The sequence below is a fragment of the Osmerus mordax genome, chromosome 4 (assembly GCF_038355195.1).
Source record: "Osmerus mordax isolate fOsmMor3 chromosome 4, fOsmMor3.pri, whole genome shotgun sequence".
In the NCBI taxonomy this organism is placed as follows: Eukaryota; Metazoa; Chordata; class Actinopteri; order Osmeriformes; family Osmeridae; genus Osmerus; species Osmerus mordax.
Window position 1 is genome coordinate 3,931,738 of NC_090053.1, and position 14,164 is coordinate 3,945,901.

General features: G+C 39.6%; 3 protein-coding genes across 10 annotated transcripts; 2 read left to right on the forward strand and 1 right to left on the reverse strand.

The window, feature by feature from the left end:
* Positions 1–1,234: 1,234 nt before the first annotated feature.
* On the forward strand, positions 1,235–2,822 carry tmem258 (transmembrane protein 258). Its single transcript, XM_067234704.1, has 4 exons — positions 1,235–1,368; positions 1,904–2,013; positions 2,340–2,468; positions 2,668–2,822. Exons 1-3 carry the CDS (start codon positions 1,366–1,368, stop codon positions 2,464–2,466), a joined length of 240 nt encoding a protein of 79 aa, XP_067090805.1. The 5' UTR covers positions 1,235–1,365; the 3' UTR covers positions 2,467–2,468; positions 2,668–2,822.
* A 714-nt stretch (positions 2,823–3,536) lies between these two features.
* On the reverse strand, positions 3,537–6,646 carry tmem138 (transmembrane protein 138). The gene is made up of 5 exons (XM_067235159.1): positions 6,554–6,646; positions 5,252–5,842; positions 4,859–5,030; positions 4,411–4,486; positions 3,537–4,306 (listed from the first exon to the last, which is right to left on the reverse strand). Exons 2-5 carry the CDS (start codon positions 5,377–5,379, stop codon positions 4,194–4,196), a joined length of 489 nt encoding a protein of 162 aa, XP_067091260.1. The 5' UTR covers positions 5,380–5,842; positions 6,554–6,646; the 3' UTR covers positions 3,537–4,193.
* A 498-nt stretch (positions 6,647–7,144) lies between these two features.
* On the forward strand, positions 7,145–14,070 carry cracr2b (calcium release activated channel regulator 2B). Of its 8 annotated transcripts, none has more exons than XM_067234877.1 (18): positions 7,145–7,185; positions 8,890–9,134; positions 9,222–9,333; positions 9,461–9,617; positions 9,773–9,919; positions 10,020–10,110; positions 10,268–10,363; positions 10,515–10,702; positions 10,796–10,867; positions 10,983–11,037; positions 11,882–11,961; positions 12,061–12,187; positions 12,369–12,495; positions 12,577–12,658; positions 12,760–12,874; positions 13,163–13,270; positions 13,375–13,451; positions 13,761–14,070. In XM_067234877.1, exons 2-18 carry the CDS (start codon positions 8,892–8,894, stop codon positions 13,846–13,848), a joined length of 1,965 nt encoding a protein of 654 aa, XP_067090978.1. In that variant the 5' UTR covers positions 7,145–7,185; positions 8,890–8,891; the 3' UTR covers positions 13,849–14,070. The 8 variants fall into 8 exon arrangements, 7 of the variants coding, with proteins under 7 accessions (XP_067090978.1, XP_067090981.1, XP_067090982.1 ...); XM_067234880.1 differs by having other exon boundaries at positions 13,378–13,451; XM_067234878.1 differs by having other exon boundaries at positions 7,150–7,212.
* The last annotated feature ends 94 nt before the right edge of the window (positions 14,071–14,164 follow it).

The following is a 14,164-nucleotide window of genomic DNA, read 5'->3' on the forward strand; positions in this document are numbered from 1 at the left end:
AAATGTTGTTTTTTGAAATATAGAAGTAGAGAAGGTATTAGGAAAATATCAACCCAAAGTGAATATATCTAAAATGGCGATATATGAAAACACTGTATTATACTTTCAATATGAATTATAATTTTTTTCTTAACGTGTACTGTTTTAGCTTATTTATAATGCACCAGCCAGCATAGAGAAAACAGCTTAGCACTTCTAGTTTTGCACTGTATATATGAACTGCTTTTGTTCTCTCCAGGGGATCCAACTGGTTTCAAATACTCTGGTAGGAATGCATTACATTTGACTGTATAGCTTCATTTTGTAACAATCGATGCTCCTTATTATGTTGTTTATTTTATCACATAATTTTTACTGGTACTATTGTTGTATAAATAATATGTTAACCTTGTTTTTGCAATGAAATTCTGTTCCAATCAAATGAACGAATAGGCTTTCACTTTTGTCTTTTAGAAACACATGCTTGCACACACACACACACACATGCAAACACACACACACACACATAATCACACACACATACTTTATTTCATCAAACCATTCTTTGTCTAATCACACCAATCTGCAGAAATAAAACATTTCAGAATACTAAATAGCCTATATGAATATTTTATCAATTTGCCACCATCCACACATACAGTTACCTCGATAAACTTACTAAAGCGTCCCTTTAACAAAAAAAACCTTTATACTTTAATTAGGTGATCATAACATATATTTGGTTGCCTATTTGGTCTTGTTTATTTGTGAAGAGCATGTTGTCATAATATGGGTGCATGCAATGAATAAAAAGAGTGATTCAAATGAACTTGTTTATTTTAGTATTTGAAACTACTACTACTTCACCGGTTAAAAACATGAATTCATAGGAAACAATAATATTACATGCATATACTGTGTGTGCTATAAATTATGGACCCCGAGATTAACGTAAATTGAACACGCTGTGCACCTGAATTGCTTCATCGTTGCTTTATTCCAGTCCACTAGATGGTGGCAAAGGATTTACTTTAAGACCTGAGAACGTAGCATGAACAACACGGAAGCGCAACACAAAGCTCATTTGTTTTGTATGAAAGCGGAGACTATGTGTCACATGCAGGGTAAACTGCGCTATTTAAAGTAATGCATTATCGCATTCACAGAACCATTTTGTTTATGAAAACAAAAATCTTTGAGGTTTTTCTCTGTTAGATATCAAATTGTCTTTTAATCAAGATATATACGCACATTCCAAGAGTGCATTCAAAACCGGCGACGTATCCTGGTGCACCGCGGTACGGCCTCGATAACCTTAAGGAGTAGACTCACAAATCAGTACGTGGCTTTTTCCTCTTGGTTCCGAAGCTGCAGGATCTCATCAAAATGGTAAGCAAGTCGATGCGTATAATTTAATTCAAACGTTCAAACACAATACTTTGTATTATGTTTTTGTATATCATAACTTCTAGCGCTAGTCTTCAATAAACTAGCGTAGGTAAACTAGGTATTGTAGGGCAATTCAGATGGGAGTTACCTTGTCTCAACACAGTACAGCTAGCCTCTAGCTCAGTCTTGCTAGCAAGTCCATGATGAACGAACTAAACCTTGCCCGGTCTGTATTTCTATCAATTGTGTTTTGGGGTAACGTCATTTGCTACCTATTTCAAGTTGTTTCTTTAGCTAGCTGGATGGTTTGAAGTTGTGATGTAACAATTCCACCGTGCCTTACTGAAACAGTGTGTGTTAGTTAGCTAACAAGTACTAGTTAGTTAACAAGCAGGTGTCTGTAGCTATGCAAAGAGACCAAACTAACGCTATCTTTTTATGTAGTAGGCCATGGCATGAGGTGTATAATGTGGCATGAAAGAGAATGGTAACGTTAAGTGTTGTGCTTACTCAATTTTATTGCAATTACCCGCAGGAGCTCGAGGCAATGACCAGATACACCAGTCCGGTGAACCCGGCTGTGTTCCCCCACCTCACTGTGGTTCTGTTGGCTATTGGAATGTTCTTCACAGCTTGGTTCTTTGTGTATCCTTTTCAATGGTGGATCTTTGAAATCATACGCTTAATTATACAATTCAGTTATGTCTTAATTTGAAGAGAGTAAATAATTAATACCAATGTGTTACAGTGTTTCGTGCTTTTAAAGTTTTGGATTTTATCTGTTAAAATGTGAGGTCCATAAATATTTGCAATTAAGAGTTTAATCATCGATAGATAAGATGTTGGTGACAGATTAAAAATGAATGTAGAAGATGCTGGTTATGTTGTTAGTATATAGGCTAATGATGGTGCAGGACTCAAGGTTGATAATGCGTTAGACTGGTGTGTTCTGGTCCCTAACGTTCCCTCAGATATGAGGTAACATCGACAAAATACACCAGAGATGTGTACAAGGAGCTTCTGATCTCTCTTGTGGCTTCACTCTTTATGGGCTTTGGTGTGCTGTTCTTGCTGCTTTGGGTCGGCATATATGTATGAGGGTAAGTGAGAAAATGTTTTGTGTTTTCAGACCAGTGTCCATTTCAGACTTTGATCTGTCAAATGCCTGAAATACTTCTTTATTGATCTTATCTACTGCAATGAATCAAGTCAAACCAAATGCACTACAAATACTTCCATGTATTTGACACTGTTCTTATAGAGTAGCCTAATAACTAATTCTGTATTTTTTATGTTTAGATTGTGATTTGAACAGATGATACAGATGAACATTCCAGTGCTACAGATTTCGTGGGCTCCATAATACAAACCTGTTTTTGGATTTATTTACTGCACTGACAAAAAGTCTCAGATTGGATTCTTCATTCACCAATAAAGATGAGTTTGTAAGAAAAGTCATTTGCCCATATGGTTTTGTATGAAGCAGTTTGAAATCTGTCTGGACTGGGAAAAGACACTGCTCAGATCACATTAAAGATTGTTTTACACATGCAGCAAATGTTGCCTAGGGAGTGCTATTTTAGTTTCCCCAGGTTAATTGATAGCACTGAATACCTAAATGAATCAATGCATATTCATTTTAAATACATTATATAGAGAAGTAGGATTTCAACTAGCTGTCATATTTTCAACCAATCTTAATAGTACGGTCACTTTCAACCTTAAATATCTTGATTTCCAGGTTGCCAAGTATTCATTTACTGTGTTTGAATGAAATGTGGCACAAGACACAGCTTTGAGACTGCATTTAAAGCCTATGTTGATTGTGTCCATTTTCATAATGTAATTAAAGACCACTGTACATTCTAGGGAAGGTACTTTGTCTTATTTTGAAACACTTGCAAGCAATTTTCAGATGGTATTCTACTAGTGGTGCCTAAAACCCCAATCCCAGATTAATCTTGGTGAGTAAGAATAGAGTAGTCACACTTGTACACATCCACCTAGTGAACAGGCACACATGATCTTGCCCTGGTCTGTTGAGCTATGTAACCACCAAAAACTGGACAAACAGTGAGGGAACAGGGCAATAACATGGTAAAACCTGGTTACAATTTGAGTGATTATCAAAAAACAAACTCATTATGTAAACAGTTTATTTGGTCTCCAGCATACAAGGCCAACTGAACTTCGTTTTTTTAAGAATAAGAAACGACAATCCTTGTAATAGTATTCTGTTCTATTGTAATTGCTAGTCTAATTTCAACTCTGTTAATCTGATAACGCATCGCTATGATACAATTAACTGAATAGAAAGACATCAAATGTATAAAAAAGTTACATTCCATAGGAAGTAATATCTGCCTTTGAGGTGTCAGAATTACAGTGTAAGCACAAATGGTGTATTCCAGAACTCAAAAAGGGAACATTTCCACTTATGTTTCCCTTGTAAGATGACTTGATGAATTCAGATAAACAATATATCAAACAAACATTACTTATTGTAATGTAATATGGTAAAAAAACGTGCAGTACAATGGTATGTATTACATCATGGGCTGCACTCAGAATTTTTGACAAATTTGTATTCTAATGGCTTCTAGCTGAGTACAGTAGTGCCCAATAGTGTTGATAATTTCCCCTTACTGTAAGAATATGTAGTGTGCCATAGAAAGTAACATTGTAGTGCAGTTTTCGATTGATGTCTGTCTTGGTTAACCCCTCATAGTATTTCCTTTTTCCTCTTGGTTTAATCCTGGCCAACCTGTCCATGTGGCCTCTTTAAGCAGCACCACACCGCAGGGATGGTTCTATCATCTCCACCTTCACTGACGTGCTCGGGCAAAGGCATCACGTAGCCAGAGAGAGTCCTCATATAACCTCGGGTCTCCCAGGTATTCAGTTGTACGCTTGTAGAAGTAGTAATACAAAACGGCAGCTGCAGGAGAAAAAACAACAACATTTAGACTGTAGAAATTAGGAAACGGAATACACAACCATAATTGTTGTGATGAAGATGAAAATGGTGAAAGTTACTTTTACCTAGTCTCTGAAAGATGAAGAGAACTTGCAGACCGCTGGTCCAAATGAATCGATTGGATTCCAGCCATCTCAGGTTCTAACAATAACAAATTATCATTGATTATTATTATCATCACAGTCTACCTACAACATTTCATGAGTGCTGCGCAGCAACAACAACAATTGGCCTATTTGTCAATCAGAGCACAATTTGTCCCATTCAGTTTTGCTACAGCCAAAAGGGATCAGATGGCTGAGCGGTTATGGAATCGGGCTATTAATCAGAAGGTTGCCGGTTCGATTCTGGCTGTCAAAATTACGTTGTGTCCTTGGGCAAGGCACTTCACCCTACTTGCCTCGGGGGGAATGTCCCTGTACTTACTGTAAGTCGCTCTGGACAAGAGCGTCTGGTAAATGACTAAATGTAATGTGTCTGTCTGGCCTGTGTGTTCAGTGTGTGAGTGCGTACCACAATCCAGCAGTGAAAGCTGATGCTGAGGGTCAGGTACACAGCAGAGAGCAGCAGGAGGGCCCTGAAGCGCTCCAGGAGAAGAGACACCAAGCCCACCTGGAACACGTAGGTGTTGAACATCATCAGCAGGATAATGATCACATTAAACAGGATGGCAATGTCCTGGATGCTGGAATCACAGCAGAGAGATAGAGCACAAGTCAATGATAGGTCCAATCCCATTGTACATGAAACTTTCATGCTATAATTTATGAACACCGATAAAATGTTAAAGAACATGACATAAGTTATAAAGAAAGGTACTAAGTAATTAGGTAATTCCAAGATCTAAAATGCACGTCATTAATTTAAGAACACATTTTCAATTACTTACATGCTACTATAACTTACATGAAAAGCACTAACTGGATGACCGGAGCGGCTCTCAGAAGTTCACTAAAGGAGTTGACAAAAAGATCATAAGCAAGCAGAGCCAGCTGGATCAACAGCACCAACGAGTAGTTATTGGTCTGGAGCATCTTAGGGAACAACTTTGTTCTCAGCCACTGGCACCAGCAAGGTTGAGCCACACAGGCTCTTCTTGTACTCTGGCTAAACGCACTGCAATTCCCTGGTCACTTTAAATGATATAAACTCTTTATCAAAGTTAGTTAACTTGTTAGTTCCCAGTCATACGTCCTTGTCCAGAATTATGTTTGAATGGTCCGTTTTCACACTTCAGGTAGTTGATCAGGTCTAATTGATTTCAAAGTTTGAAATTGAACACTGCTTCTGCTATATGATTTGCCTGTGGAATCGTGCCTGTTAGGGAACATAGGCTGTGTTTGTTCTCAAGGAGAGCATTTCATTCCTGGTGGCCGGCATTCTTTGCTGATAAAATGTGGGTCTTCGTTTGAGCAACGAGGGCAGATGTCCTGAAGTCTCATTTCTCGAAAAGGGCAACTCAGTCACATGATGTCATTCCTCGTCTTTAGAAATATCCTGAGAGAAAAAGGTGGTTGAATCAAAATAGTTTTAGACTGTTAATAAGTAATGTAGACAGAATGCATAAATTACAAGTATACTGCATTCCCATTTAACATTTAGCAATTTATAAATAGGTAAAATATGTTGCGGTCATCATCTTGTCGTGTTGTTGTCTGGTACAAATGCGCACAACTGGTAGCAAGTGTCTGGACAATATGGAGGCTTTTACACCCTATAATGAGCTAAGACTGTTACACATGCAAGCATGGAAAGGTCAGCCAGGCAAAGGGGATTAACTTTAGAGATTAATTCAGTGAGTTTACCCAGCTGGTAGGTAACAAGTTAGCTAACACTAGCTAGCTACACTGATGCTAGCTAGCTAGAAAGTCTATTATAACAACCTAGCTGCTAAAAGACAAGTGAATGTCGCCTTCCCATAAAACGGACACATTTTAAAATCCGACTTGGGTGTTAGGCAAGGTAATATCGGCTGGCGAAATAACTACAGCTAGCTTTATACTTGTCAGTATTCAATATGCTGGCGTAAAACGTTGTTGTAACTACCGCTCCCACCACAGTAGCTCTAGTACTACAGTACTGTAGCTAGCTACGTTGTAGCTACTAAAAACAAGTAACAAATAAGTGCAATGCTAGTCTAGTTGGCTGGCTAAGTAACGTTAGATAACAACAATCCGAGTTGAGGTTTATTAAACAGCAGTTTTATACCTTGTAATATGTGTCAGCAAAGAGAAGCCTGCTGAGTGTACTTTGTTTTCATCCTGTCTTCTTAAGTCTCAATGTGCTTGTTGCTAGCTAACTAGCCAGCATGTTAATTAGCGTTGTTTCTCTGCATCCCATGGTAACAGATTTTACCGCGGTTGTTCTAATACAGGACATCTAGGAACATTTGAAAATGAATTCGTGTCAGTGTAGGATTGCATGACATTGAGGGTATACAATTAGATTCAGAGGCATGTATTATTAACTTATTATGTATGTTTTTGCACAATGATTACAATTTGAACTTACATTTAGTAGACGCTCTTATCCAGAGCGACTTACAGTAAGTACAGGGACATTCCCCCCAGGCAAGTAGGGTGAAGTGCCTTGCCCAAGGACACAACGTAATTTGACAAGGCCTGGAATCGATCCGGCAACCTTCTGATTAATAGGCCGATTCCCTAACCGCTCAGCCATCCGACTCAATTTAACAGATTTTTCATTTTTATGAATGAGCTTCTATTTCCAATAGTTCGGTAACACCACTTGCTCTTCATTGACATCTAGCGGGAGACTTTAGCTAGAAGTACAGTAATCGGGAGGTGGGTAAGGTGGTAGACGGCTGGCTCTTTCTGTTGGTGAGTTGTTCGACCTAAAATGTACAGGTATTTATCAAACCCAAACATATCCACCATCAAAGTTATATTGTAATATAGTTAAAGCTTTTCTTAAGTATATGTGTATATATTTTGCAATAACAGGTGAACTTTGTTCTGGGCAATTGCCATGCAATAATGTCATTTGTGCCCTGACCTGCGTTTTAATAATACATTGTAGCCTACATTGCTTCATACTGTCGTATCGGGTTTCCTTAACTACAAAACTGTGGTAACTCATTAACTTGGTCCCAAATGTATAGTGCATTTAAGAAATCATTGCTGTTTGAATAGAACCAGACTATATTTAAATAGAAATTTCTGATTGACACATTAAGGTGAAGCACATATTTATGGTTGAATGTGTTTGCATTTAAGGTTGTTTTGACATAGATATTATATGTTCATACATATAATTCCTTTTGTATTGGTGTTCTCTTTATATCTTACTATGAAATTCATATGACATTGATCCAGTCATATGGTTGAAAAAATATACCTAGCTGCATGGGATAACCTATCTTGCAAGATAAAGTTATTTTTAGAAGTTCTTAACTCTGGACTGTTTGTGGTATGAGAGCATCTGGCTATGAGAACATGTTTATCTGAAAGATAGTGATGCCCTCTTCCTAAATTAGGTATTTGAGGTAGTGTTGGACAGTGAGGAGCCATTTTATCATCAGTCAGAACACCACAGCAGTCTACAATACGGCAGGTCTAGTTCTCACCATAATGTACAATGATGCCATGTAAGGGGTGTTGTATAATCCAAATTATGTTTTTTTTTTTATGTTAAAGTATCCAAAATCAATTTGAGAACAAACTCAAATCACTTTGCTTGTAATGTGTCCTGGATTTCTTTACACCATAATCTCAAGCAATTGTGGTGGTTCTGTCAATGCAAAACATCTCAAATGCTGCATTTGCATTCAACTTTGCGTGTCACCTCCACTGACTGCTCACAGGGATTCTCATCACATGACACAATCCTGGTCTCCTATAATCCACATCCTGGTGCAGGTGCAGTAGCAGGGAGTGATGATGTCAGAGAGCTAAGCAAATACCTGACCAAAAAAATACAACTGGATTTTTGAGAGAAATTCCCATGGATGTGAACTACAAACTGTTCGTCAAAATCACTGAGCATTTTTATAATTTCAGTTTTGATGGCATAGAATTGAAAAATATAAGGCTCCTTTTATTGTTTCATGCAAAGTAAAAATAAATAAATAAATAGAGAGGTTCTCACAGGTTACAAATCCAGTACCCTGTAATAGGACTGGATATCTGAACATGGCCAACACCTGTTGACCACCTCTTCATGCAGTCCTAGCTGAGTGTCTGTTCTCTATGTTTGTCAAGGGAGGTCCAGCGTTTTCAGCTACCTCACAGTACTACACACATGTAAACAGAGTTGTCAAATAAACCTGATATGTAATTTGAATCTGTGTAAACGTATTCAGGCAGAGAATATTAATACAGGTTGACTTACACCTTTACTGGAACCTTTTTTTAAACTAAGCTTCATTCAATAACTCTGAACTAGGTGACTTCTTGAAATGATTAATAAGATCAGCACAACATACTGGACAGAGAAAGACACCCTTTAATGATCAACTAAATATGTGCACAGTCCAAGTAAAAGATTCTTTATACATAAATTGCACGTTCTCTCTGTTTCTGCAGTGATGTCTAAGTGGCTGAAGAAAGAAGATGTGTTGGTGGGGAAGGGCAGTGGCGAGTCATCTCCATGCACCCCCAAGCAGAGGGGAGCCCTGGCTGGAAGTCCAAGGTCTGGCCAAGGCCAAATTACATCACCCAGAGAGGGGCTGTTGGGACTGGTTCAACCACAAACCATGGGGGAAGCCAGAGAGCTGTTTGTTCTGTGTGATAAAGAAGGAAAGGGATTCATTACCAAAAGAGACATGCAGGTGATCAACAAGAAGTGGGAATCTATTATATAAACGCACCACTGAAAATGGATCCTAAATGTCTTAGTCTTTTTTCCTGGTTGTCAGAGACTACAAGGCGAGATGCCGCTTTCTCCTGATCAGCTGGAGTCAGTGTTCGAGAGTCTTGACAGAGAAAACAATGGTTTCCTCACTCCTGTCGAGTTTAGCATGGGCCTTGGTATGTACAGCTTATTTATGTCACAATAACCTGTTTACACTTTGAGACTTGAGGGAAATTGATACAGTTTATTACCTTATTACCTCATTTCATTTGCAAGGATATTCTACCTCTCTCCATTTACTAGGTGAGTTGATGGGTGAAGAGAAGATCAAAGACAAATTCCAGGAAGAGGAAGAAAAGGAGACCATGGAAGAGGAAGCTGAGGTGGAGGATGTGGACCCAGGGGGCCTCAGATTCACCCAGACGCTATCAGAGTTAGGAGCTGATAAACTATTCAAAGAGTATGTCTATGCACTACTGAGTTTTATTGAGAAGACATACAATTCATGAATTCAAATTCATTCAAAATTCATATAAATTCAGGACTCTTAAACAAAAGGATGATCATCACAGTGGTGTCTGTAGTCTATAATAATGAACTGGTGCTGTGTGTCAGTCAGTGGGAGTTGAGTGCTCTATGGTGTGACCTCCAGCGAGAGAGGCCAGACCTGCTGAACATTCTAGAAGATGTTCTGGTCCACACCCTGTCCCAACTGCAGGACTCTCTCAAGGAGAGGGACAGTCTGGAGCAAGCACTGCGCAGGTTCACCTCTATCTCGTCCTTTTCCAAATCACACATAGTTGCTTCATACCAAAGTCTTTCACTCAAATACAAATGTGTGTATCCCTGTGTTTGGTTTCAGACGGGAGAGTGAACACGACATGGTTGTTAGATCAATGTATGAGGAGATGGACAGTCAGGTCCGAGAGGAGAGAGAGAAACGATTAGCCCAGGTACACAATGTACTATTTATCTAGACATAGGGATTTTTCTTTCTTTTATTGAAGGAGCCATCTGAAGGGAACTAATGGGTAGTAATGGGTATGGATCAGATTAGTCTTTTCATGTATTGTAGATATGATGTAATACAGTAATTCCTGTCAACTCAAGGACAGTGTTAGACAGTGGGACAGAAGACAACAGTTACAGGAGGAACTGAAGGCCCGGGAGCTCGAGTTGGAGAGTACACTTGCCAAGATGAGAGAGGTGAATAGAACTGGGACTGCAGTCCCACAACATAACTGTTGCTGTCTGTAGTAGATATTCACTGATGTACAATAAGTTCTTATGTAATCTTAGATGTTGTCTTATCTCGCTCTCTCGCCCTCTCTCTCTCTTTCTCATATTAATTTACCAGCTGGAGACGAGGATCCAGCTGCTGAGCTCTGAGCACGGGGACATCAGGGTACACAATCAGCAGCTGCAGAACCTCAACCTGCAGCTACAGGAGCAGCTGGAGGCCAGCAGGGAGGAGCTGCAGGGTGCCCTGGACCAGCTCAACTCCATCCAGGCCAACACTGCCCAGGAACACATAAGCAGACAAATGTACGAGTGATACGACGGGGAGGGGGGAGGCAGCTAGTCAAAAACTGTTGTTGGTGAAGTGAGGGTCTGATATGACCTGTCTTAATCCTCCAGAAATGTGATGAAAGTGTCCAAGAACATGCAGAAGGAGAAGGACAGCTTGACAAGACAGCTGGAGCTACTGAAGTTAGTCTGGTGTGATGGCGTCATGTGTGGAAGCTTGTATCAGTATCTGCAGCAAAGTCAATCAGTCATAAAGACAGGGTGACTGTTTAAATGTGTCTGGTGTCTCTCCTCACAGAGATATGAACCAAAGGCTGCGGGATGAGAAAGATGCACATCAGTCCCAGAAGAGGGTTAGTCAAAGGCGATCTGTGCTGTCTCCTCTCCCACTCCCGTTCCCTCAATACCTCTGTGGAGACACAAGGTCTAACTGGACGCACTCCCTAAACCCATTCTAGCTCAACGCATCTCTCAAGATAAAATGGTTTTTATTGACCATTTGGAGGTTTGGTACCATTCAGGTCATACTTCAACAAATTCTTGTTGTTGATGATGGTTATTGTTTGGAAGGATGATGAAGTTTATGACACTGTTTTTGGAGAATTCATTAAAATGGCAGTGTTTAAAGCAGCACTACAATACCATGTGGCTGTTCTGAATACACGTGGCTGAGGAACTGAAGAATTTTGCAGAAACTGTAGGTCAATTCTGCTGTAATGTTTCAACAAAAGGGAAATACTATTTCCAAGTGAATGGAATGCAGCGTTATTTATGGAGATTGAGTGTTTGAAGATTATTTTGAAAATGAGAATGTAAAATATTGATGCTGACACAATTAAGCTCAATTTGCAAGAGTTCACAAGCTTGATCTTTAATGATCAAGAAAAACGTGTGTTTGTTTATTATGAACAAAAAGTCTGAAAATACATAATACTATGCAATGTAGCAACAGTCATACCTTGCCGACTGAGTTTGTTAGTTTTGTTTTTAGCGAACCTAGTGATTTATCAGTATGTTTTTGAATACTAGTTTGGTGCTGAATAAACCATATCAACTGTTAATGTCGCTTTTGTTTTACACTCACCCTTCTCTCTTTCACACTCGTACTCACACTCACAGAAACAAACCAATTTGTAAACAAACAAAATGACTAATGTACAACATTTTCTGTCTCATCTCCCATTAACACTTGGAAAGATTCCTAATATCAGAAAGCGCTTGCAGAAGAAAGGCTCAATAATAGGTAACTACTTACAAGAAGACAAGCCAATCAAAAGGTCTGTATAAGGGAGGATCTGTTAAGTTTGAGAGTATATTAAATGTGAAAGATTGGTCCTATAGTAAATAACACATTTTCTGTCCCACTGATTCTAAAGACTGCTCAGTTCATCCAGTCAGTCGGAGAAGGACACAGGTGACATGCCAAACACATCCAAGAGAAGACTACCAGCTCACAATATAACCGACAGCTGTCACAACGATGTGCAGACTGGTGAATTGCAGGTACATTCTTTGAAACTATGATGGGACACTCCAGACTCACTAAAGCCCATGAATGAATGTCATGAGTCAGATCTTGGTCTAAATTCTTTCATCAAACTTTCTTGTGTTTTATGATGACAGTTCAACGACGTAAACTCAATAATGTACCACACCAATGTTTCTCTTGTTCCCATACAACCAGGCCAGAATCACCTGCCCTCAGCGAGTATTTAAGGTGGTCTTCTTGGGTAACTCAGGAGTGGGAAAGAGCTCCTTCATCCAACATTACTGTACAGGACAATTCTCCAACACAATGAGAGCTACTGTTGGTAAGGAACGTAATGAGAGCAGCATAGTGTGTTCACTGTTGTAGATGGATGTGATCTCATTCTGGGCTGTGCTGATCTCAGGGTTAGACTTCCAAATGAAGAGAGTGACTCTCGGCCCGTCCAGCATTGTCCTCCAGCTGTGGGATACGGCGGGACAGGAGAGGTTAGACGAACCCAATGCACCTCAGAAAGGGTCATGTGACATTTTAAGACTCTTGTCTAAAACCTTTGATGTTACACCGCTTACGTCCTTCTGTCTTTTAGGTTCCGTAGCATCACCCAGCAGTATTACCGCAGGGCTGATGGAATCCTCGCCATGTATGACGTAACCCACTTTCCCTCTTTCACGGCTGTCAGAGGGTGGCTTGACGAGGTGCAGGTTAGTGTCATGGTAGCTAGATTTAAGTAGCTAATTAATGTATGGGTATGTGTGTCCTATATATACAGTGTACTCTATATATTCCTTTTGTTTATTTACTTTAAAGCGTGTGTTTTCGTTTGGCACTTTCAAAGAAAACTGATTAAAGATACAAATGCATAAAAACAACAACCCAATGTATTTTGGCATATTTTATAAACGTCAATTTATGAGTGTTTTTCAATTTTGAAAAATGATATTTTGTCATTATATATTCAAAACAATTCTCCCCAATTCACTCCTCTATAGGAGAAGAAGTCGGAGGGGGCTGTTGTGATGCTGCTGGGGAACAAACTGGACACAGCAGATGCTCAAAAGAGAGAGGTTAGCACCAGAGAAGGCCGGCGATTGGCGGAGGTGAGGGGGAACTCGATGAGTTTACGATTTCATTTACTGAAATACTGTGTATACACTACACTCCCTGTATCCTGTTCATCCTGTGCATGTGATGCCTCCCACAGCAGTATCAGGCAGTCTTCTATGAGTGCAGTGGCAAGAGCGGATACAACATGGAGGAGCTCATGACTCGGCTAGCTGGGTAGGGCATCCATGCACCTCTATTAAGATGCTTAATAGAGGTGGAGGGAGTCAGGTGGCTGAGCGGTGAGGGAGTCGGGCTAGTAATCTGAAGGTTGCCGGTTCGATTACCGGCCGAGTAAAATGACGTTGTGTCCTTGGGCAAGGCACTTCACCCTACTTGCCTCGGGGGAATGTCCCTGTACTTACTGTAAGTCGCTCTGGATAAGAGCGTCTGCTAAATGACTAAATGTAAATGCTTAATGAATCAGCTATGTGGGAACATTCCTACATTTCTCCATGAGATAATATATACTGTTTGTTCTTTCAGGTTGTTGGCTACCCAGCAGGATCGACAGTGTCAGGACACACTTCTGCTGATAGACCCCTCAACCAGCAGAGGGGGCTGCTGTCAATAAGAAAACTCTAACTTTCAATAATTTTTATATGGACTTTTCATATTTATATAGATGCAGACACTACAGGTTAGGTTAGGTTCATATCTTAAGACCCACTTATTCTCCTTAGCCTATGAGACTATGTAAGTACAGCAATGTTATACTAACTGTATATATCTTCGTGTGTCCTTGTGATAAATGTTGGCCCTCAGCTGATTGTATAGCTCTTTGTATAAAACTGTTTGTTTTTAAATGTGCTATAGAAATAAATTTGACTTGACTTCAATCAGATCTTAACTTTCACTTGTACTTTGCTTGGCCTTACTTTCTGGTGAAA

Excerpts from the sequence above, each read along its gene's own strand:
- tmem258 (XM_067234704.1), top strand. Across the intron at positions 2,014-2,339 it reads TTCACAGCTTGGTTCTTTGT|ATATGAGGTAACATCGACAA; the intron begins GTATCCTTTTCA and ends ACGTTCCCTCAG.
- tmem138 (XM_067235159.1), bottom strand. The coding sequence starts at position 5,379 with ATGCTCCAGACCAATAACTACTCGTTGGTGCTGTTGATCCAGCTGGCT. Across the intron at positions 4,487-4,858 it reads GCTTTCACTGCTGGATTGTG|AACCTGAGATGGCTGGAATC; the intron begins GTACGCACTCAC and ends TGTTATTGTTAG. Across the intron at positions 4,307-4,410 it reads CTTCATCTTTCAGAGACTAG|CTGCCGTTTTGTATTACTAC; the intron begins GTAAAAGTAACT and ends TTTCTCCTGCAG.
- cracr2b (XM_067234877.1), top strand. The coding sequence starts at position 8,892 with ATGTCTAAGTGGCTGAAGAAAGAAGATGTGTTGGTGGGGAAGGGCAGT. Across the intron at positions 10,364-10,514 it reads CACTTGCCAAGATGAGAGAG|CTGGAGACGAGGATCCAGCT; the intron begins GTGAATAGAACT and ends TTAATTTACCAG. Across the intron at positions 12,188-12,368 it reads TGCAGACTGGTGAATTGCAG|GCCAGAATCACCTGCCCTCA; the intron begins GTACATTCTTTG and ends CCATACAACCAG.